General features: G+C 52.0%; 1 protein-coding gene across 5 annotated transcripts in view; it reads left to right on the forward strand.

The window, feature by feature from the left end:
• The window catches only part of spen (split ends), a 91267-nt gene that overhangs the window by 58077 nt on the left and 7903 nt on the right, over positions 1 to 25287 (forward strand). For 2 of the 5 annotated variants that reach the window (XM_033380099.1, XM_033380100.1), the window contains 5 exons: positions 11694 to 13201; positions 13275 to 14279; positions 14346 to 14963; positions 15029 to 15144; positions 15219 to 24349. In XM_033380099.1, the coding sequence (XP_033235990.1) occupies positions 11694 to 13201; positions 13275 to 14279; positions 14346 to 14963; positions 15029 to 15144; positions 15219 to 24349 (12378 nt within the window). Of the gene's footprint in view, positions 1 to 10459; positions 10548 to 11035; positions 11602 to 11693; positions 13202 to 13274; positions 14280 to 14345; positions 14964 to 15028; positions 15145 to 15218; positions 25251 to 25287 lie in introns of those variants that run through there. The other 3 variants (XM_033380103.1, XM_033380102.1, XM_033380101.1) reach the window with 3 other exon arrangements.

Genomic DNA, 25287 nt, shown 5'->3' on the forward strand with positions numbered 1-25287 from the left:
TGAATGTGCCTGCCTTCTCCTGCTCCCAAAACTGTATCTCTATATCTGTATCTCCCTCTGTGTCTCTGTGTGTGTGTGTGTGTGTGTTATATAACCATCCATCGATATGCACACATACGTCAATTGCAACTGTGAATTTCCCTGGAAAATATTGATCGAAAAATCAATTCTAATTAAATTGTCAACGTTTTACGCCCCATTGCGGCGGCTTGTGCCTCGTGTCCCCCGTTCCGTACCGCCGTACCACCGCCCCACCGAAAATAACTGATTATGTACATGTCTAGAGGTTTCATTCCATTCCATACCATGTACATATCTGTATCTATGTACTGTATATATCCGTATCCATATATGCATTTGCCGCCTCTCCATCATCCTCTTATGTGTAATTGCATTTTCAGCTCATTTGGGCTCTGTATTTCGCTTCGTTTTCACTTGATTCGCTTTGGCACAAACAAACTTACCGAGGCCTGTGAGTTTTCCCCATTTACCATTTTCCCATATCCCATTCGCATCTGTATCTCATTTCTCTCGTCGCTCGACACCGAAATTGAATTCATTTTAAATGTACGACTAAACAAATTAGGAGACCAGGATAAATGTAAATGTTCTGTGGATGTGGCTTGTGGCATTTGTATGATGATGATGATGTGGCCCTAAAGCGTGCCACGCGGTCAGGTTTCGGTGGCGCCTTTATATGCTGCATGGATTTTGTTGGGAATGTCTGTCTATCTGCCCGAAAGTCGCATCATCCGTGTTTGTATTTAAGCTCATTTAAAACGTTTGCTAATTGGTTCAGAGTTTTGCTGAATTAAGTACTCGCTGGGGAGATACTCGCAGATGAAATGTGAATCGGATTATGGAATATTTCAGAGAGACATTTTTATTGAAAATGGTAATTTAGTGACCGGAATAAAAGGATAATCATACAGAGAATGAATCACCATTTAAAGAGTGTTTTTCTATAATGAAAATTCCAATTCTTCATTAAACTTCGTAGAGTACTCTAGCTACTCAATCTGAAGAATTTCTACGTATTATCTGAGAACCTGTTAACCATTCATAATAATACACTTCAATACCCCACCATTCTGGACTTATTTTCTTATTTTTCTTCTCCCGAAACTTCTTCATGGAACGCATATAACTATGCTAAAAAATATTTTTAATTGAAACTAAAATTTTATCCAGAAATTTGGTTATATTTCTGTACAGCTTTCTGTATAATTAGCCTTGAGTATTTTACATACCTTAAACACGAAATTTTAGTACATTTTGTATTTTAATGTGCAGCCTTTTATTAAGAAGTATGTTACTATGCAGTATTTAAACTTTCAGTATTTTAGTATATGAGGTAAATGCAGTGTTTCATTGTTTGAAATGTAGTATTTTTCTGTATTTTAACCGTTTTTGAGGCTTTCGATATGCAAAATAAAGTTTTTGTTTCAAGGTGGACACAATTTGAGGACACAATTTTTCAGTATTTCTTTTAGTATTTTAGCTTGCAGTTTTTTAGTTTTCCGCCTTTTTCTTGGGAGTCTTTTCGTATTCTAGAACTTACATATCTTAATTTTCAAACCTAAAAAACTATTTATATCGGAATACTGGATTTACTGTATTTTTCAGTATTTTCTACAGTACCTCTAGCCCCTGCCTCAGTATTTTGTTCATTCTCTCCAATATTTTCTCGACTGTAGCATTTCATTTGCATTCAACATTTCCCCTTTTAGCTTGCATTAATTCCATTTGCAATTCTAAAAGAAAACGAGGTGGAACGTTGTGAGTTGCTGCGGACACCGCAACTCTACGGTTATACCCGATACTAAGTCAGTATGGCTCTCCTCCGGCAGACGCCGCTAATATTTAACGACACGACAAAGAGTGCGTGCGAGAGAGACAGAAAATCAGTCTGAGCGTGACGTCGGGCGCTGCGTAGCCACTGCAAATTGATTTGTTCCTTTTGGCTATAAAAATGATCTGATCTGATCCAGATTCAGCAATCTAATAGATATGGTCATTATCTATGATTCTGCGTTTTTAGTTTTCTCAAATCTGCAATATTGTGGATGCAACAGATTTTCGTCCTTTGTGGGGGCGGATGGGGGTGGGGCGAAATTCTGAGATATACGTTTTATAGTGACATCTTAAAGGAGTGTGTGCACCAAATTTGGTTACTCTAGCCTTAATAGTCTCTGAGATTTGTGGTTGCCTCAGATTTTCGTCCTTTGCGGGGGCGGAAGGGGGTGTGGCGAAATTTGGACAGGAAACGGTCAAGGTCCGATATCACAGGAGTGTGGATACCAAATTTGGTTGCTCTGGCTTTTATAGGTTCTGAGATCCTTGAACTCATATTTTACAATTGGCAAAACCGACCATGAAACCTGTGTGTTAGAGTGAGACAGAGCGAGAAAGAGTGAAATTGTTTTCGTGATTCTGGCTGTAATAATTATACGATCTGGTTCAGATTTTGCACTCTAGAAGATATAGTCATCTTCTACGATTCTGCGTTTTTAGTTTTCTCGTATCGTCGAAATTGTGGATGCCACAGATTTTCGCTCTTTGTGGGGGCGGAAGTGGGCGGGGCAAAGTTTTGAAATATTTTTGGAGCAGTGACATATCACAGAAGTCTGGATCCAAAACATCGTTGCTCTAGCTCTTATAGTCTTTGAGCATTAGGCGCTGAAGGGGACGGACAGACGGACAGACGGACAGACGGACAGACGGACGGACGGACAGACAGACAGGGCTCAATCGACTCGGCTATTGATGCTGATCAAGAATATATATACTTTATAGGGTCGGAAACGATTCCTTCTGGACGTTACACACATCCACTTTTACCACAAATCTAATATACCCCAATACTCATTTTGAGTATCGGGTATAATTATGCTCTTGCAGTCGCTGGCATTTGCAACTTTATTCTTGACTTTCGTATGCCATCCATTTCCATTAAGTTCTCAACTTGCGAGAATATCTTTCCCCATGAGGAATAAATTCATGCATACTCGCCCTCGAACTCGTACAGAGGGAATACATATTCTATTTGTTGTAATTTAATTACTTTGCATTTGTTGCTCAGGGAGTGGCAGTGGCATACAAAAATAAGAGCCAGAGCCGCAGCCACAGCCACAGAAACCCACCCATCAATCCTTTTTATTTCTCTTCCCTGGTGCTTCCTCATCTCCGGTTTCCTGCGTCTTTCTGTGCTTCTCCGTGGATGTGTTCTTGCCAGTCCATCTCCTGTTTCAGCTGCTTAATCTCCTGTTTCTGCTCATCCTTCTCCATGCTGATTCTGCTCATCTCCTTTCATCTCCTTCTTTGTGATTGTTCTTCTCCCTCCTTCGCCCTTTTTCGGCTCCTTGCTGTGCTTTCCCTTGTTCTGCTTTAGTTGATAATTTGCACACGCGCTCAAAAGTAGGCAATGAAAACTGTTGTCCTCTTTCGCTCTCCTGCACTGCTTTCGTGCGTGTCTGCTTTGGCACCCTGCTCGAACACACCCACACCCGTACGCCCACTGCTGTTACATCCACTCGAACTAATGCTAATGCTCTTATACTGTTTTTCTAGTGCTTCTGCTCGTCCTCTGCGTTTTGCAGCTTCCATTACGTCCATTTAAGTCTTCTGGTATTGCTGCAGGGGCTTCTACTGATTCTTCAGCAGATTCTTCGATTGCTGTCGATACCCTCAACCATTCTTAAGCGCCCTCTCACTGCTCTTCGATTGGTTCCACAGTTTCTATTACGTTCTACTGCATTCTACAGCTTCTTCCCATTCCTCTGCGGTCACTACCTACCCTAACCGCTTTTCGTATTGCTTCTTCTACTAGATCTAATGCGTCTTATACTACTTATGCCGCTTCTTCTACTGATTATTCATTTTCCTCAACTTCTACAGCTTCTTATACCACAGCTGCCTTTTCGTACAGCGTCATCTACTATTTTTCCCACTGCCTTTCCAAGTACAGTTTTTATATTGTTCTGTCCATTGTTATGTTCTCTTCGGGTATGTATATTGTGTGTGTGTACTTTAAAGCCACTCCCAAAGCAGTGCATACCCCTTAGAATATTGTACACAAAAATTCAGATGACATTGTTCTTGTTGCAGAAAGCTTCATTAGTAGCTGCTGCACACAGAGAGGGGGGGAGCAGGCAGTAAAACCAACAACAATGATGAGAATTTATATTGGCGGCATTAGTTAGTGCAGTAGAGAGGCATAGAGAGTGAGAGAGACACACGAAAGAGAGGTAGAATTTGCGCTGCGACTGCGATTCTGCCTCTGTCCCTGTCGCCGCTTACTGCGTCCTGCGTTCGGTGTCCTGTGTCCTGTGTCCTGCGTTCAATGTAAAAACCAACATGGCGTCGCCTCGTCTTCGTCGAACTGCTTTCATTTTCCATTTCCACGACCTCGTTTTAAGCCAGAGACCAGGCAGTGGAATCGCATCTAAGGTTAGGCTTTGAGTGGTGGAAGGAGCAGTCGGAGGTGTGGCAGTGGCACGAGGCATAGATGATTGTTAGTTTTGCGCCCTGCCTGCCTGCCTGTAGTCCACTTTTCTTTTGCTATTTTTGTCTTTTGGCTGTCGGTCGAGCGCCGTCTCTGCTGCCACTGCTTCTACTGCTTGTACCCTTGCAGCTCCCGTTTGCCGTTCCGCACTGCTTCTTCTACGGGCTACAGCTACAGCTACTGCAATTTATGCTGCTTGTTTTGCTGTTTTTATTATTGCTCCTGTCCTCTTCCCGCCGCTGCTGTTGTTGTTGTTTTTATTATTAGCCTGCGGCTGTGGGTGGACACCACAGGACATGAAAGATAACGGTGCCCCCTATATCATTATGTATTCGACTATGTAATATGTAATACCCCCCCGCCTGCCATCCATCTAGGATTTCCATTTCCTTGTGTGTAAATGTATGTACAGGAATTTTTAGAGGCGCCTGCGCCAGGCAGAGGTGTCCTGGCTCTCTCTCCCTTTGGCACGGGCTGTGTAAGAACCGCTCTCTGGGTCTCCTACGTATATGTCTATGAAATAAGAACAACGCAGTAGCAGGCAGCAGGCAGCAGAGCAGCAGAGACAGCAACGATGGCACCGAGAGCCCTCTCTGGTGCTCCCTCCCTTCAGTCCCTTGTCTGCCTCTGCTCTGCCACCCACCCACTTTGGGGGGGAGCGCGCTTCCGGTTGCGTCACTTTGCCAGGGCTCGAAGGTTGGCTGACTCGATGGCTGGAATGGTCTGGGTCTGCCAGCAGCAGCAGCAGCAGTAGCTCTGCGTCATTTATCGCTCTCTCTCTCGCTATCTCTCTCTCTGCCGTTTGGCTGGCTTAAAATTTTGTTCAACTTTGCCCTCTGACTTTGTCGCATGCCGCACAGACGACACCCATACAACGGTAGTTACTTGCAACTGCCACACGAAAGTCTGCTTAATTGAGGTCGTCGTCGTCGTCGTCGTCGTCCCCGTTCAAGTTAATAATAAGCAAAGAGCGAGAGACGCGAAAGAGCGATAGAGAGAGGATCCTGCATCCGCATCGACGAGCCATGGGCGCCACCAGCAGCCACCCACTGGCTCTGGCATCTCTATCTTTCTCCCTCCCTGTATCCCTGTATCTCTGTATCTCTGCTGCTCTGTTTCCCTGTATCTCCGAGGGTTTTATATAATTTTAAAGCCTCTGCCTGCTGCAGCTCCTTCTGGCCAGAGCAGAGCCACAACTGCAATGGCAAATGCCCTGCCATGACACCCTACGACCCAAGGCTTTAAGTGCGCAGCGCATCGCATTATGTAAAATATAAACGGGATATCCCCCACAAAAATAATCAAACACATTTAAGTGCAGCTCCTTTGAGAGAGACCAGAGATGGAACAGTCAGAATCCGAATCAGATTGAAATAAATTCTTGAATCCGTTTTGGGAATTAAGTCGAATGGAAAATGGGGAATGCAATTGGGAATGGAGGCAGTTTGTAGAGGCAGAAGAAGAATGGCAGAGAGTCTCGAGATACTTTTAAGAGAAGCTAAAGATTCAATAGGGAAAAACTCTCGGGAAGCGAGTTATAGTGGATCTATAACAAATATTTTATATGGTACTCGTAAGCATCTGTTTTTGTGGAAAGTATTCCTTTCTTTTCGAACTAAAACGTCTCTAGCTATGTAATATTTCATGGCTGAATACTCTTTCTTTCCCTCTAACTCTCTGGGAAGGTGGGACAGGCAATGTAGACAGCGATCTCTCTCAATCTTGTTCGCACTTGTCATGAGAGATTGGGACAAAATTTTGAAATATTCGAATTATTGAAGCAAATTTTGACTCTACTATTTATTGCTGATCCAGAATATATGTGTATACTAATTAAATATCTTAAGGGATCCGACTAAAACTTCTGCTTTTATTCCTCTTCTATGAAAAATCACAAAGAATTTTGGAATCTACAGATCGTTGAAAAAGGTTTACGAATTTATGGAAAACTTGAAGAGAAATAATAAAAACCTGGGCATTACTTTTGGTTCATTGTTCAATAGTTCTTTGGAAAAAAATAGCAAAAACAGAGAGCACTCCGCATTATAAAACAATCGAAAATATGTCTGAAAGAAAGATCAAATAATTTCTTATAAATGTTCTTATATAAAAGATCTTTCTGTTAACCAAGATTGGTACCCTAAATCTTTCCCAGATTAAAGTCTAATGATAGCATTTTAGGACATATATTAAATCATGAGAACCCAGAACTAGAAAAGCTTTTATGTCAAATGTAATTTCCTTATCGCTTCAGCCTTCGTTTCCTCATTCTTTCGCTTTTGTTGTCCCTAATCTTCCGCATAACTCCGGGGGGTCCTGCCTTTTAATAAGTTTTGTTGCTTATCCTTTGGGGCGTATCAGACATTTTGCCAACAATTTCCAGCAATTTTCAGTAATTTACCTTCCCGCCCAGGGGCTGTGCTGTGTTTTAGAGAAAAAGTTTAAACCTTTGGGGGAAATCTCTCTCTATATGGGGAGGGATGCTGGCCCTCTCTCTCTCTCTCGCCCTTTTGTGCAAAAGTTTTATCTAATTCCTTTGCCAGAGCATAGCCATTTCAACGTCCCCATGTCCTGTCATTCCCGTGTCCTTCAACTTTGTGCGAGGCTCCGGCTCCAATGGGTCTGCCAGGATAGTTATCCCAGGGAGTGTGGCTGCTGTGCCTGCCTGCAGCTCCTGATGTTGATAAATTTCACGCCCTGAAGGAGGACGCCAGTCAGGGAATTCGCTTCCCCTGAAATTACTTTGACTGCAGCAGTCCTTTCCTGGACCTGGACCTGGACCTGGACCTGGCCCTGGACTCGGGGCGGAGGACGAGGCAGGATGTTGCCCTGTGACGCCGCCCAACAATGATTGAATGAAAGGCTAAAAAAGGATTTCAGGAATTTCTCCACACTGTTGTGTGTGTGTGTGTGTGTGTGTGTGTATACTCGTACCTATACAAAGATATGTATATATGTGGGGGGTATTCCTGTGGGTGTATATCCTCCTGGTTTCTGCTATATACTGGAGTGTTTCCTGCCCCATCAAATCCCATCTACAGCCCCATTTTGCCACCCATCCACCCATTCGAAATATACACAGAAATAACCTCAAACAAGGACGTTCGGTGAGAAACTTTTTGTGAGGACAAAAGCGACAGCAGACGGTGGGAGAGGGAGAGGGAGCTCCTTCTGATGCTGATGCTGCCGCTTCTTACATATGTATTACATAAGGCTGTGGCTGTGGCTGTGGCTGTGCTCCGCTACCCCCACAAAAACATGGCAGTAATGCAATTTACAGACGCCCCAAAAGCCCCCCGCCTCTCTCTCTCTCTCTGTACAGCATTACTGCTCCTCCACGCCCAACCCTCACGTGGTCGGAATGGCGCAACAAATGTTGCTGGCTGGCTGCCCCGTGCAACTCCATTCTGTTCGGTTACCCCTAAAACCGGGTGGACTTTTAGCTGAATTGATTTTTCTGTGGCACCTCCAGTGCGCATGCCGAGGCACTAGCTCACTCTCTCTCTCTCTCTCTCTGGACTCTGGGACTGCATTTTCATAGATACACAGATGCAGAGATAATATATATCATTCATTCGAGTGCCCACCCGCAACCGCCTCTTTTGAGTCACATGCCACACAGCGCTGCTGCTGCTGCTGCCTCTGTCTCTGCTCGCTGCATGCTCTGACCTGAGCAAACGATGCTGGAAACTGCAGCAGCAGTCTCGCACATCCTCTATATATATATATATATATATATCTGTAGGAATATCTACATATCTGCACATACTCGTATATGTATCTAGTATCTACAGCACATACTCGCTTCGTATATGGGGGCTTGGACGCCCCTCCATTTGTTCGTTGTTTCGTTCTATATGGCCATATTTTAAGTGCTTCTGCTTAAAGCGCTTAATGCGGCTTTAAAAAATCTTTATTTTGCCCAGAGAGACACATGGGAAAAGATGGAAATGCAGTGGAAAACTTACAGACAGAGAAGAGATAGAAATGCAGGGAAAATCCAGAAATACAGTGAAGAGATATCTATAGATAGATAGATTAAGAAAGATGGATAGATGATGGGTTATATAGATAGAAGATAGCTAGATAGGAGTATAATTTCTAGAAGAGGTGATATATAGTTGCCAGTTCCCAGAATTCTCAAAAAGAATGAACAAATTGCAGTCTCTCTCTGAATCTCTCTCTAGCTCCTGGGACCAGTTTTAGATTATATCTATAGCTGGCTTTTATCTATATCTTTACTACCTCGTCTGAGTGAAATATATTTGTCTATTGGTCACATAAATCATATTATTGCATACATATAGTCTGACTGGAAATGAGGTAGGGAAAAGTAGGGCCGTGGCTCACAACGTTCCCACTCGTTTTATCATAAATATGGGGTTTATTAAAATATAAACTATGATTCGTTTTCCTGTTCCTGCTAAAAACCATCTGAAACTATTTTGGGTATAAGAATTGGCTAAAATTCGAATGATAATGTTGTAAAAATTTGTAGATATATCTTTAAAGTAGAGGAAGAAGAAAGAAAGATGTTTTTTAAATTAATTTGAATCTGGAATGGATATTCCAAATGGATATTTGTGTTCCTAATTCTTCAACATACGATAGTTTTTATTATTTCGCTTGTAATGAATCGATTTGGATCGGTTTTGCTGAGGCTCTCTTCTTGGTTGGACGATTTTCGAGCAGAACATTACTTTTCGCCTACTTCAAACTGATTTCTTTGTAAATTTGTAACAAGAATACCTGAAAACCTTATCTAAAATATCTAAAAATTGACTATATTATGTAAAAACGGCAATTGAAATTCTTGGAAACAAGAAACCCAGAAACCTGGAAACCTTGAACTGTGGTCAACGGAATCCTCTTATAACTCAAAGAATTTCAGAGAAATCTTGCTTAAAGAATTCCCTGAAAGATGTTGTTGTGTAGGTAATAGATATTCAAGATAGTACTAGATCCTTCTGGATATACGAAGATGTATACAACCTACAACCCTTTTTGGCTGCAGCTTCCACCACGTTTGTTTAGACATACGAAAAGAGAAATAAACCCTTAGTATTTGTTAATAAGATTCAAACATATTCCATATGACACACATCCCCTGGCAATGGAATGCGAATGAGAGGCTGTGACTGTGACTGCGACTGCGACTGAGAACTGATGACTGGGTCGGGGACTGAGACTCAGAATGGGTCTGGGACTATGGATGGATGGATGCTGGGGGGAGGGGGAGGGGGGCTGGGCTTATCGACACAACAGATTAGCACGCAACACCCCAGAGAGCCGGGGGAGACCAGAGCCAGAGCCAGAGCCAGAGCCAGAGCCAGAGCCAGAGACGACGTTGACCCGCTGGATCGATTCGATCGCCTGTGCCATTGAACGCGTTCGAAAGCCTCAATTGTAAATCGATCTCCCAAATAGCTGAACATCCGTACTTTCTATATACCCTACAAAAACAAACACACATTTTTCTCTGTTTGCACTTTGGGAATTTTTACATACATATGTATGTATGTATTTCAGAGGAAGATCGACTGTGTGATCGTTTGGTCTTTCTTCAGGGAATACAATGAGAATTCAAAACAACATTTAGCAAAAGGTCGCGCCTGTTTTTCGGTTCGTTATTGCCAGGACCCTAACACGACGACCCTCAAGTCATTCCACAAAGCAGAGTCTCCGTCTCCTGTCCTTCAATGAGAGAGAGAGTTCTATTCGAGCCTTTTGCGCGTTAATTTATTTTATTGGGGGTTGGTTTTTGCTTCACTTCTTCACCATCTTTAATGGCTTTGTTTCCATCAGCCGGCTCCTTTTTTCCCAGGTAGAAATAAGGCTTAATCTGTCACTCTTTCCATCTCGCTCTCTCTTGTTTAGAGAACTATACCCTCTCTGTCTCTCTCGTAGAGAACCACATTTCGTTTGTAGGTTAATTTATAGTTTTGTGGAGATCCCATAACAACAGTTGGTATCGCGCGGTATTGAATGTGAAATGTTGAATACAGTTTTTTTCAATGTTTTTGGAAAGTAGAATTCTCAAATGGTATGTTTGGATAACATTTATCTTTAAAATGGCTCTAAAATACAAGATCTACTCGAAATACACGACATCTACATGGTTTCAACTGAACGGAATACGTTTATTTCTACACATTAAAGTCAAAAATATGTCTTTATATGCAATAGTGCAGTAGATATTGTAAGTAGTGGAAATAATTCAATTTCTAATATATTTTAAAATGTGCTTTTCGTTTTTTCTTAAAATACCCGAAATCTACATGAATTTACAACCTTTTTACTCGGTAATTTAACTTACAATTGCCATGCAACTGTATGTATTACATTATTGGTAGTCTTATCACATTGCCACATAATTTAATTTCTTTTACCTAAGCTAAAACTCCTAAAAATCAGATCTCAAAAACTATTAAATTTCGCATAAAACTCTATTCGACATGTAATTAACGCGGATTCTACACGAAACCCACTCTTACGTTATTCTTTTACGCCGCTCAAAATTGCGTTATCCTTACGTTACGACATTTCGGGCAGACAGTCTGGCAGCACCGCGAAACAAACGCAGAGGCGGCAAAACGTAAAAACGAATCCGACGAAAGAAATACCAAAACGCAAAGCGAAACGGCAAAGAAACAAGCAAAAAATAAAAGAAAGAAAGAAATTAAAATATATATATTGCAAAAACCGGTTACGGCAATAGAAAAAGCAGTCAGCAGCAGCCGCCGTTTTTCAAAACCCAAAGAACGTGGCTCTCCCGGCTGCCCGGCTTTTTTTTTTTTGTGTGTTGTGTGCATGTAGCGGCGTACGTGTCTGTGTGTGTGTGTGTGTGTCGAGTGCGTGTACTGCTTGCCGCGTAAACAAGAGACCGACGACGTACGTCATTTGGCGCCCGTTTATTTATTTGGTTCGGGTGAAATTTTTTCTCTCAAGTGTTTCGCGCAAAAAAGAGAAACACTTAAATTTAGAGAACAATAATTCTCCATGATAGGCTCTAATAGAAATTTGCCCGCAAAAGGGCCCGAAAAGTTGAGGACAAAGATTTTCCCTGAGAAAATCGTGAGTTAATATATTATGCGGAGGTATAGCTAACAATGTTTTGATTTCAATTTGATGGAAAACTTTGCTTGAAATAATGCTATAATCACGCCGTGTTTTCTGATCTGTTTTCTAGGTCTACAGAAGAACCACCGACAAATAGCTACGAAAGGAATAACTATTACGATCGCAGCAGTCGCCTGAGCAACAATTACCAGCCAACGGCCGCCAACAGTAGTCTGTCTTCTGCCAGCAGCAGCAGCAGCGTTACACCCACAGGAGCCGCAGGAGGGGGAACGGGAACGGGAACAGGAACCACTGATAGATCGAGGAATAGAGATCGCCTGTACAGGAATGGTTCCGCAGCCTCTACGACAGCAGCTAGTACAACGCAATCGACAACAACGGCAGCAGCAACAGCAACGGCAGGAGCCGCGCCGGCGCCGCCACAAGCGTTAGGTGATCGTAGCAACAACAACAATATACAACATCATCAGCAGAACACTCCTCGGGTGGTGGCACCGCAGTCATGGTACGAAGCCGCCGCTGCTGCATCGGCCCAATTAAAAAGTCCTGGTGGCAGTGGCAGTGGAAATGCCGGCGCCTCAGCAGCTACTACCACAGCAGCAGCAGCAGCAGCAGCGGCGACAGCCACAGCCACAGCTCAAGGTACAGCCGGCGGCTTTATAATGAGCAGCTCACCGATCAATCATCAGCATCAGCAGCAGCAGCAGCCACATCCTCCTCCGCATCATTTACATTACAGCAGCGCCAGTGGAGCGCCATCCGTGGGATGTGCCCCAAGCGCAGCCGCCACCTCCGTCTCGTACTCATCACCCGCCCAAACGGCGACCACCGCCGTGCATCGCAGTGTCGCCTATGCGGGGAGTGCTGCGGATGATCGCGATGCCATGCGCAAGAGTCACCAACACCACCTCCACCACAACAACAACAGCAGCAGCAGCGGCAGCGGCAGTAAACTCAATAAGCTGCTCAAAGGAGGGGCGACAGGACGCTGTGGCTCGGAATCGCCAGGAGTAGGAGGAGTGGGAGCTGCAACGACGATGACGATGACGACGACAAGTACAATCACAAACAATAGTTTTAGTAATAATAGTTTAAATAATACAATAACCACGGCAACTCCGACGATGCCAACGATTGCATCTGAAACATCTGTATCTGCATGTGCATCTGCATCCCCTGGAGGTGCCGCAGGAGCAGGAGCAGTGGCAGAGGGTAGTGCGGGCAGCGGAGGAGCAACCAGCGGCAGTGGCGGTGACATTCTAAATGTGGCCGCTGCCCTGGCAGCTGCCGTCGACAATGGCACGTCCTCCTCTGCCTCTGCCTCTGCCTCAGCCTCTGCATCCACATCCGCATCCGCCTGCTCCCTAGCATCCGCGTCGAGGCCACACCAGCGACACCACCATCATAATCATCATCATAATCTGCATGGACGCAGCACCACCTCGTCAAGTCGGTCGCATTCGCGTTCGCCGAGCAGCTACAGCAGCTCCCACAGCTCCTCGTCTGCGTCATCGCAAACATCGTCACATTCGCACGCGTCCAGTCCGGTCCAATCGGGCATCCAATGTGCAGATGGTCGTAGCATCTCCCGCAGTCTCCAGTCGGTGGCTGTCAACAGTGAGTGTCCCTTGACCCCCATCCCCCGAGGGAATCCTCCATTAAATCCATTCCCATCCTTCATCTCTTTCAGGCACTTCTTCAAATCCCAGTGGCAATGCTGGCGCCGTAGCCATACCCAGTGGCGGCTGTGGTTCCAGCTCCAGCAGCAGCAGCAGCTCTAGCAGCAGCAGCAGTGGCAGTGGCGGCGGCCACTCCTCCTCCTCGTGTCTCGCTGTGAATCCTGTGGTGCATTCCGAAGATAATCGCCCACTGGCGATACGCGTACGCAACCTGCCCGCCCGTTCCTCGGACACATCCCTCAAGGATGGTCTCTTTCATGAGTACAAAAAGCACGGCAAGGTCACGTGGGTGAAGGTCGTGGGCCAGAACTCCGAGCGCTATGCCCTCGTCTGCTTCAAGAAGCCGGACGACGTGGAGAAGGCGTTGGAGGTCTCGCACGACAAGCACTTTTTCGGCTGTAAAATCGAGGTGGAACCCTACCAGGGCTACGACGTGGAGGACAACGAGTTCCGCCCCTACGAGGCGGAGCTGGACGAGTACCACCCGAAGTCGACGAGGACTCTGTTCATCGGCAACCTGGAGAAGGAGATCACGGCGAGCGAGCTGCGTGTGCATTTCGAGAGCTTCGGGGAGATCATCGAGATCGACATCAAGAAGCAGGGCCTCAACGCCTACGCCTTCTGTCAGTATTCGGACATTGTCTCAGTCGTGAAGGCCATGCGCAAAATGGATGGCGAGCATCTGGGCAGCAACCGGATCAAGCTCGGCTTCGGCAAGTCCATGCCCACCAACTGCGTGTGGATCGACGGGGTGGGCGAGAAGGTGTCTGAGTCCTTTCTCCAGTCGCAGTTCACGCGCTTCGGCGCTGTCACGAAGGTGAGCATTGATCGCCAGCGGCAGCTGGCTTTGGTGCTCTACGATCAGGTGCAGAACGCCCAGGCAGCGGTCAAGGACATGCGGGGCACCATCATGCGTGGCAGGAAGCTGCAGGTGGACTTTGCCTCCAGGGAGTGCCAGGATGCGTTCTACGACAAGCAGGAGAAACTGCAGCAGCAGCAACAGCAACAGAATGCCGGTAAGTGTGCAGCAAAAGGCAAGGCGGATCTGATCCCCAGTCCCCTAATGGTCACCCTCCTTCTAGGTTCCTCGTCGCGTTTCAATCGCTATGAATCCTCCACCCAGCAGTCCAGAGGACGTGCCTCCTCGTTTAGCCGCCTTCAGACAAACTCAAACGATATCTGCAACGATACTGGCAGCAACACGCCCACGAGCGGCGGAGGCACCCCCTCGGCCAGCTCTGCAATGCCTGCGCCCAGCATCGCCTCTGCTATTGCTCCGGCAACAGCAACGGGAGGCGCTTCGGGGCCGGGAGCTGCCGCCTCGACTGCCACGCTGCCATCCGTGGTGGGGAGCAGCAACAGCATAGGCAGCGGCTTGTCGCTGCCCCCCATGTCGCCGGCTGCCATGGCGCAGGTGCGGATGCGAATGGTGAGGAGTGCGAGGCACACCATCGACTTTGATTTCAACGATGTGGCGGCACTGCGAAGATTTCGCGGGGCTGCCATCGGCAACATGGAGGAGCCTCACGATGCAGACATCACAGCCACAACCAAAGTCGGCAGTCGATGCGATTCGCCAGTGATTGCACGTCTGGGACCCGGGCCGCTCGGGAGTGGAGAAACCCCCATGGAGGCGACGCTGATGAACAGCACCAGCAGCAGCAGCATAAGCGTGGGAGGAGCCGGTCGCAGACGTTGCGGTAAGATATCCATAGATTTCCTTTTACACAATTCCTGGCATCAGCGTCTCGTTTTTTTTTTGTAGAACAACTCCTGCTCGATGAATGCCCGTCCAGTGGCGATGAGGGGGGAAGCGTGGTCAGTCCCAGGAAGCGCATCAAAATGGATTACCATCACCATCATCATTCCAATGCCTCAGGGGTGAGTCCTCCTTCCCAACAGTCTTTTGACTCTTTTTTTTCGAATCTTTTTAATCATCGCTTTTCCCTCATTAGCTGGTGGATCCCTATCCCTCCTCGGGGGACAAGCAGCAGCCGCAACAGCCACCTTTGACCCCCCTATCCAACTGTGATGTGATACACGATCCCCTCAATCGCAAGAGCGAGATCCGACGAGTGTCCGAGGCGTCCCCTCTCTCCAGCAGCAACAGCAACAGCATGAAGTTCCCTGGACATCAGCCATCGCCGTCGCCCTCTCTGATGCTCAGCTGCCGCCGACCGTCCATCGATGCTGGCGCCTTCGCGGCGCTCTCCAGCTCCTCGGCGTTTCGCCACGGACTGACGGGGGCCAGCGGCATGGAGCAGCAGCAGCAGCAGCAGCACATGATGAATGCCTCGCTGGCCGCCAAGCGGCGGCGTGTCGCGCCCATGCAGCAGCCACCCACAATGGGGAACAACAGCAGCTCCGGCGGTGGCCTGCTGCTGGGTGGAGGAGTCACCGGGGTGACGCCACCCAACGATGAGGCGTACCACCACCATGTATCGCGAGGACGCGGCCATCAGCTACATTCCCATCACTCGCACGAGGCCAGCGGCGGGGAGAGTGCGGACGGATCGCGGCCGGGCACGCCCCTGTGCGATGAGCGGCCCGAAGTGCTGCCCTCAGAGCCACGACGCCTGCCCCCGCCGAGAGAACGAACGAGGGAAAGGGTCAGGGAGGTGATGTGGCTGCCGATGCCCAAGTTTGGCTACTCGTTCATCCAGCAGCATCGCAGTGGTGGAGGCACTGGCGGAGGCAGCACCGGCTGCTCGTCGAGCAGTGTATCCAGCTACCTGCTGGGCTGTTCCTCGACAGCCGGTGGCCCCGCCAACAGCAACAGCAACTCTAGTCTAAGTGCAGGACTCGGCAGTGGATCATCGGCCTTCCTGCCGAGCCCCTCCTCACGCTATTGGCGATCCTCCTCGCACCAGCATCAACACCAGCATCAGCATCATTCGCACCACTCGCAGCAGCAACAGCAGCCGCAACAGCAGCAGCAGCAGCAGTCGTCCTCTGGCGCCTCCTTGGGCCTGATGGCCAGCCCGGCGCGGCCTCGCTCGCTGAGCTCCAACTCGAGCGACTCGGATGTGCCTGGACATGCCGGAGGAAGCCCCTCGCTGGATGAACGCCTCCGCAACTTTGAGGAGAACTACGAGCGATGGTCCGGCGGCAGCAACACTCAGCAGCAGCAGCAGCAGACGAGCAGCAACACCAATTCCAGCCACAGCCACAGCCACAGCCATGTCCCGCAGTCGAGCAGCAGCAGCGGCAGCACAACGATGCCCTCGTGGCAGCTCTCGATGCACACGAATCTGAGCGGCTTGAGCACGCATCCGGCAAACTCCGGCAACGGCAACAGCAACAGCTCCAGCGGCACGGCCTCCAGCTGCCATTCGGCGAGCAATTCGCGCCACAAGTTCCTGGACATCGACGAGCTGCAGCCCTCGGATATCGTCAAGTCGGTGCTCGCCAAGAAGTCCATCTTCGACGACGATCTGCAGCGACTGAAGAAGAACCAGTGGTACGATCCGAGCAGTGCGGACTTTGCCATCGGCTCCACCGCGATGGGATCCACATCGACAGCCTCGCGGCATGGCCTGTGCAGTGGAAACACCTCCCCAGCGCTGCTGCCCAACCTGGCGGCCACCAAGACGACGCCCATCATTGGCAACTGCATGCCCGTTCTGTCCAACAGCTCGACGAGCAGCAAGACGACGACGAGCGGACTTCTGCAGCGGCTGAGCAGCCTCTCGCCCATGAACTCGCCCCAGGCCTCGATGTCTCCCTACAACAGTCCCTCGCCCTCGCCGTCGGTGGGAGCGGCTACGCCGAGCGGGCAACTGTCCGCCGTGAAGCCCATGGCGGGATGCAGCAACAGCAGTAGCAGCAGCACCAGCAGCAGTGCAGCGGGCGGAGGAGTGGTTCCCACGGCTACCGCTACGGTAGTCGCCGCTGCCTCGTCATCGGCATCGGCATCCCCAGCTGCCACATCGGGAGCCACCAAAGGACTGCAGTATCCGTTTCCCAGTCACCCGCCTCTGCCAAACACTGCGGCGCCACCGCCTGCCGTGCAGCCAGCACCACCGCCACCACCAGAGACGGTGACTCAGAAGCAGCAGCAGCAGCCGGCAGCCAAGACGCCCGGACCGCCACCAACGGCACCCAACAGTCTGACGAAGAGTCTGAGTGTGCCCGCCGAGGCACTGCCGCCTTCACAGTCGCCCAGTGCCAGAGCACAGCTGCAAAAGTCTGCCTCTGTGCCGGGCAGCACGAATGTGGGGACTACTACTACCTCCAGCAGCAGCAGCAGCAGCAGCAATGCCCCCTCGAGCTCCTCCAATTCCACATCATCGTCCAACGGTAACAGTTCCTCAGCAACAGCCACCACAACACATGTACAAAAGTCCCAACAGCAACAGCAACAAAACTCCAGCGAAGAGGAGCACAAGAGCAAGACAAGCACCTCCCACTCCTCCTCCTCCTCCCACTCACACTCGCACTCCCACAAGAAGAGCAGCAGTAGTGCCCACAGCGGGACAGGCACGAACCGGTCCAACAGCCTGGACAAGTCGCACAGTTCGAACCGAGCCAACAGCACGGACAAGTCCCACTCTGTGGACAAATCCCACTCGGTGGACAAGCACAGCAGTGTGAACCGTTCCAACAGCAAGGAGCAAGCCACGGACAAGTCTAATTCCACAAACAGATCCAACAGCTCGGACAAATCCCACGCGACGGCGACGACGACGACAACGAATCGTTCGAACAGCACGGACAGGTCCCACAGCAGCAGCAGCAGCCGGCACAACAGCCGCTCGGATGGCGGCGACAAGAAGGCGAAAAAGTCCGACAAGAGTTCCGTTTCATCTTCGACGGGCTCCTCCGACAAGCGCAAGAATTCCGCCACATCCCAGTCCTCCAAGTCGGCGACTCCACGCATCGAAGACTCCACGGACACGGACGATCCTGGGGAGCGATCCGAAAAGGAGCAGCGCCAGGAGCGGGAGAAGGCGCACCAGAAGGAGCGCCATGAGAGGGAAAAGCGCAAGCAGCAGGAGCGAGAGGAGAAGGAAAAGGAGCGCAAGGCCCACCACCACCAGCCGGAGGACAAAGAGAAGGAAAAGGCTCATCCAGAACGGAAGACGCAGACCCACCACCAAGAGGAAAAGGAAAAAGAGCGCAAATCTCACCAGGAAGAAAAGGAGAAGGAGCGCAAGGCCCAGCAGCAGGAGGAGAAGGAGCGTGAGGAGCGCAAGGCCAAAGAGGAGAAGGAGCGCAAGGCTCAAGAAGAACGTGAGCAAAAGGAGCGTGACGAAAAGGAGCAGCAGCGAGTGCAAGAGCAGCGAGATCAGGAGAAACGAGAGCGAGAGCAGCGTGAGAAGGAGCATCGCGAGAAGGAGCATCGTGAGCGGGATCACCGGGAGAAGGAAAAAGAACAATCCTCCCGACGATCCATCTCGGACTCGGATCAAGAGTCCCGCATGTCCAGGATGCGCGAGATGTCCTCGTACCACAAAAGCAAATCCGATGCCAGCTCCGAGGCCAGCAGCTTCTACGCGCACAATGTCACGCCCAGCGCTGCCGAATGCGAGCGGCAGCACAACAAAGAGAATGCCGCCGATGCCGCTACAGTGCCGCCCTCCTCGTGTCCCACGCCCACAGCGCACGATGGCAGCAATGCCAATGCCGCCGCAGCCAAGAATCGCTCGAGGAAGTCCTCCAGGAACTCGCCGGGTCCCCGCATCCACAAGCGTCGCCTCAGCTCGCAGGATAGCAACCACAGCGGCGGAGGCGGCGGCGCAGGTGTCGGTGGTCTGCACAACCATCACGATGACTATGTGAAGCGGATACGCATGGAGAACCATCAGAATCCCCCCACACCCAGCCAGAACCAGCGGCTCAACGATCAGCGTCACGACGGAGCCAAGGAGCAGCAGCATAAGAGCAGCAACAGCATCGCCAGCTCCAAGGACTGTGACCCCAACGCCAAGACAAACTCCAGTTCCTCGCACTCCAAGTCGCACGGCAGTGGCGGCAGCTCTTCCTCCTCCTCGAAGCATCATCGCAGGGAGAAGCATCACTGCAAGAGCATAGCGAGTGCCAGTGCCCCCTCTTCGATGGATGTCGTCACGCCATCGATGGATGTGCTAGAGACCCCAAAGGCAGCCCTCAAGCAGCAACAGCAGCAGCAGCAGCTCGTCAACACCAGCGAGGAGGAGCAGCAGCCGCAGCCTAAGCGGGAGAAGGAGAGGGATCGAGAGAAGGACAGGGAAGGACACCACCACCACAGCAGCAGCTCCTCCTCGCGCCACAAGAGCAAGCGAGAGCGGGAGCACCATCGAGAGCATCATCGCGAGAAGAAGCGCCATTCGGTGGCCGAGTCCACCAACACCGATGAGGAGCAGCAGCAGCATCAGCTCATGCATGCGCACTCGCATCTCCAGCTGCAGCAGCAGGAGCTGCAGGATCAGGAGCAGGATCAAGAGCACCATCACAATCCCCACAGACGGACCTCTGCCGCTGGCAGTGGCTCGGCGGGAGAACTGAGCTCCGCTCCGACCAACACCTCCAGTGGCAAGGGGCATCGGGATCGAGATCGCGACCGGGAGGGGCATCATCATCACCATGGCCACCACCATCGGAGGAGGAGTGTGGACAGAAAGTCCTCGCGGGGCTCCGACGAGGGGCACCACTCCTCGAAATCGTCGCAGCGCAGCAAGCTGATGATGCTCAGCTCCGCGGACTCGGACGACACGGACGATGCCTCCAAGAAGCACTCGATCTTCGACATACCGGACGACTGTCCCAACGTCTCGATGTACGACAAGGTCAAGGCCAGGAGCTGCAAGAACATGCAGCGGCAGGCCGAGGAGAAGAAGATCAAGGCCAAGTTCTCGCAGCTGAAGCAGTCGCGGGCCAAGAAGAAGCGCTCCACCAGCTACGACGGCGACTCGGACACGGAGTTCGAGGACCGCCATCACCGGAACAGCGGCAGCAGCAGCTTCCACGGCCGACACATCGGTCTCTCCAGCAGCGACGACGACAACGAGGACGACGAGGATGACATGATGCAGAGCCACAGCCATAGCCGCATATTCTCCGACTCGGATGCGCGATCCGAGGGATGCGAGGATCACGAGGCGGTGGCCAGTCGCGCCCTCCAGATGCAGCAGAATCTCCGCCGTCTGTGCGACGGGGACGACAGTTCCGAGGACGAGATACGCAGGAACTTCACGAAGCACAACCAGCACGGAAAGCGCAACTCGCACACGACGCGCATTGCCTCCGATTCGGAGTCGCAGTCGCAGCCCGGAGCCCCGGAGATGGAGGTGCAGATCAAGCTGGAGCCGCAGCCACAGCCAGAGATGGAGATGGAGCTGGAGCTAGAGCCAGAGATCAAGCAGGAACAGCTGTCGGACGGCGGGGGAGAGCAGAAGAAGACAGAGACCGAGTACAAGTCGCGCCACGACTCGCACTCCTCGATGGAGGATCGCAAGCTGAAGACGGAGATCAAGAAGGAGTATGGGGACTTCTACAACTCTGCCGCCGGTGGGTGCTACTCCAATGCCTACTCCGACTCGGGGACGGGCAAGACTATCAAGGACTATTCCCCGGAGACGCGCAAGAAGCACAAGAAGAGCAAGAAGCGCCTGAAGTCCTCCTCCTCCCGAGAGGTGGAGGCAGCCCAGCAGCAGCAGCAGCAGGCACCGCCATCTCTCGTTGTCTCCATAGCCACGCCCTCGATCTTCGATGTGCACTCGTCCGATTTGAAGGGGAACAAGTTTGTGGATAGCCTGGATGATCTGAAGATGGAACGGGAGCGAGAACAGGAGCGAGAGCGGGAACGGGAGCGAGACCAAGAGAGTGTCCTGCCCATATCGCTGGAGATTTCGGCGAGCGAGAGGCGGAAGCACAAGGAGCGCAAGGAGAAGAAACGCGAGAAGATGAGGAACCTCACGGCGGAGACAAACCCCATCGCTGGGTCTGCCACCACAGCAGCAGCACCACCACACATGAGCAGCGGCAGCAGCAGCACACCAGCTGCACCGCCAGCAGCAACAGCAGCAGCAGCGACTGTGCCGGTTCCGTCTGCCGGCAGCAACGATCTCGGGGAGAAGCTGGAGAAGCTATCGAAGGAAGAGAGGCATCGTTTGAAAAAGTCGAAGAAATCCAAGAGTTTGGACAACTCCTCCTCTTCCGCGAGGCTGTACAATGCCGCCTCTGGCAACAGCAGCCTTGTGGCAGCAGCAGCAGCAGCATCCACAGCGCCTGTGTCGGTGCCTGGGCCCGTACCCGTTCCTGCCACACCCACCTCCGCGCCAGCTCTCTCGCGAGACAAGACGCGGGGCGAGGACAAGATGGAGTTCATCTTTGGCATCATCTCGGACGAGGACGAGTCGCAGTTCGCCGACGAGCAGGCAGAAGGCGGAACCAAAGAGATCTCCTCGAGAGAACCGATTGTGTCCGCTGCTCTGCAGACCTACAAGCAGGAGCCACCATCCACACCCACACCCGCACACACCTCCACCAAGATCCAGGAGAACCAGTTGCCCATCAGCCCAAAGGAGGACCAGTCACCAGTGGAGAGGCCCCCTCGGCAGACGGGCGGCAGCTCGTCGTCCTCCTCCCATGCGGACAGAGAGCGGCATCGCAAGGAGAAGCGCGAGAAGAAGCGACGCGAAAAGTCCCAGCGAGAGCAGCAGCAACAGCAGCAGCAGGCGGCGATCCAGCAGCAGTCCTCCTCCTCGAGTGCCACGAAGATCGAGGACGACAACAGCGTGGACATGGATGAGGCGGGACGGGCCTTGGAGGCCCAGCTGATGGACGACTTTGACAGCAAGACGATGCCCGAGGAGGCCACCCCCTCGACGGCCAACACCTACAGATCGGACATGACCGATGTGTTCCGCTTCTCGGACAACGAGGACAACAACTCGGTGGAGCTGAAGTTGAAGCCCTCATCGATGGGAGTCCCGACCCAGCCGAAGCAGCCGCCGGCAGGCGAGGAGCAGCACAAGAGCAAGGACAAGAAGAAGAAGAAGAAGCGCTCCAAGGAGGAGAAGCAGGAGAAGATGCTTCGCAGGGAATCGATTCCCACTCCGGGCCCGGGGCCGGGTCCTCCCTCGACGCCTGGCAAGCTGACGGTGAATGTCCAGGCAGCCGCCAAGCATGCGGGTGAGCAGATGGACGCCACCAAGCATCGTTCTGCATCTGCATCGCCTCCGCTGTGCAAGCCCTCGCCGAGCCTGCCCTGCCTCATCGGAGACGATGACGATGTGGATGTACCGCAGCCACAACCACATCCCCCCAAGCCTAAGGTGCCGCCGAGCACTCCCACAAGCACCGGCGCCAATGCCAGTGCCAGCGCCAGGGGCAGCGGCTGCGACAGCCTCACTCCCTCGCGAGAGAAGCCACGCCTGATCAGCCCCATTCCCAAGACCCCGACCATCACGAACTCCACGAGCTCCATGCTGTCCACGCAGTCCGCGGAGACGCCAGTGAGCAGTGGAGCCGGAGCCGGAGCAGGAGCTGGAGCTGGTGCGGCGGGTGTTAACTCCTCGGCGCTGGCCACGACGCCCACATCCTCGACAACAGCCGCCGCTGCGGCCGCTGCAGCAGCCTCTGCTTCCGCAGAGAGCTCTCCCACGAGTGCGGCGCTCGGCAAGAAGAAGGACATCTTCATTCCCGGCTTCGATGGCCAGCTGGACGATAGGATCAGCGAGTCGGCCGTGCAGTCCATCTCCGCGGAGTTCAACAGCGCCTCCCTGCTGGATCCTTTGGCAGGTGAGCCCAAGATTCCGGTGGCCTCGCCACCGGGGGCCACTAAGCCACTGGACAAAATTGAGGACAGCAAATCCCGGGTGACCATCTCCCAGGAGGAGACGGAGAGCGCCGTGTCAGCGCTGCTGGGCGAGAGCTTCGGCACCTCCTCGACGGCCGACTACTCGCTGGATGGCATGGACGAGAGCGAAATGGAGCCGTCGGCGTCGGCTCTCGTTGTGGCCGAGCCCGATGAAGAGGCCGCCCTGGCGGCCAAGGCAATCGAGGGAGCCGTGGAACCACCAGCCATTCTGGAAGACGAGCCTGAAGCAGAGCCAGAGCCAGAGACAGAAGCAGAGCCGCCAGTGGTCGTGGGAGCAGGAGGAGTCCTAGATCCCGACGAGATCAACAAGGCTGTGCAGAGTCTGAGGCACGAGGACATGATGGACATCAAGGCGGACACTCCCCAGTCGGAGAGGGATCTCCAGATCGACACGGACACCGAGGAGAATGAGAATGCCGACGAGGCAGACAGCAGCGGACCGAGTCTCAAGATTGATGAGACCGTCCAGAGTTCAGAGACCTCCTCATCGCCAGAGAAGTCTATGTCGAGCAGCAGGGAAGCGGCAGCATCCAAGGCATCCCCAGTGGCGGATCCACCTTCCAAGAAGAGTCCACCTTCGGTGATCACGAAGCTGCCATCTCTGGAGCAGCAGCAGAAGCAGAAGCCCCCAACATCCGTGATGATCAGCGGCAGCTCGTTGACATCATCTTCCCCCGTGAAGATTGAGCCGCCGACGATCAGCAAACTGCAGCAACCATTAGTGCAGCCGGTGCAGACGGTGCTACCCGCACCGTCGGCAATGCCTCCTGCTCCTACAAAAGCAACGCCTGCGCCCGCACCTGCACCTGCGCCACACAAGACTCCCATGCCCATGCCCACACCCACACCCACGCCCACGCCCGTCATCAATCTGGATCTGTCGAATGTGATGGCCAATTGCTCGAACAGCAGCAGCTCCGGGTCTCCCTCGATATCCTTCGGGAGTCCCACGCCCAGCCAGAGCATCCCCTGCATGCCGCAGGCCTCGACGCCCAAGCAGACGCCAACGCAACAGCTGGCACTGCGCACGCAGTCGCTCATCATGCAGCCCCCGACCATCTCCATTCCAGAACAGACGGCGCACTTCATGGTGCCCCACATGGTGCTCTCCCCACATCATCCGCAGCAGCAGCAGCAGCAGCCGACGACGCCAGGTCCCAGTTACATGATGGGCATTCGGGCACAGTCGCCACACAGTCCGCTGCTGTCGCCGGGACGAGGCGGGCCCCCCATCAATCGAGTGGTGGGCCAACTGAGTCCTGCGGGTCGTCCCGTGCCGCAGCAACAGCAACAGCATGCAGTGATGACATCCCCGCAAGGCGGCAACATGAGTCCAATGGCCAGTCCCACGCCGCGAGCAGTGGCCACCAATACCACATCTCCCACCACGAGCAAGCCAAACAGCTACCAGCCGCGAGCACAACAGCAGCCACACCAGCAACAGCAGCCACACCAGCAGCAGCAGCCATCGCCCAAGTCTCTGATGGATCTACACTCGCCGCAGTCGTCACAGACGTCACAACTGATTCCCATGCCGATGCAGAAGATGCCGCCGATGCAGGTGCCACACCACCCGACGATCATCAGCAAGGTGGTGACAGTGCAGCCGCAGCAGGCCACCCAATCGCAGGTGGCAAGCTCCCCGCCTTTGGGCAGCCTGCCGCCTCTTGGGCACAAGAGCCTCCACGTGAATGCACAGCCACAGCCGCCACATCATCAGGCGCAACAGCAGCAGCAACAGCAGCAACAACAACAACAACAGTTGTCGCCGCAAATGATGTCCAAGATGACGGCAGCACATCAGCAGCATCAACATCAGCAGCAAGTGCACCAGTTTATGCACCAGCAAATGTTGCAACGACAGCAGCATCAGCAACAGCAGCAGCAACAACAACAGCAGCAGCATTTGCAACAGCAGCAGCAACATGGACATCCGCATGGACAACAGCAGTCGCAACAGCATCAGCAGCAGTCGCAGCTCCATGGACAGCAGCAACACCAACTGCAGTTGACTCCCGCACAGCAACATCAGTTGCAGCAACAGCATCCGCATCAGGCGCCACAGCAGCAGTTGACTCCCGCGCAGCATCAGCACTTCCAACATCAGCAGCAGCATCAGATGAACCAACAGCAGCAGCAGCAGTTGAACCATCAGCAACAGCATGCACAGCAGCAACAACATCAAGTCCAGGCACAGCAGCAACAACATCAAGTCCAGGCAC

This window comes from Drosophila pseudoobscura, chromosome 4 (assembly GCF_009870125.1).
Source record: "Drosophila pseudoobscura strain MV-25-SWS-2005 chromosome 4, UCI_Dpse_MV25, whole genome shotgun sequence".
Lineage (NCBI taxonomy): Eukaryota > Metazoa > Arthropoda > Insecta > Diptera > Drosophilidae > Drosophila > Drosophila pseudoobscura.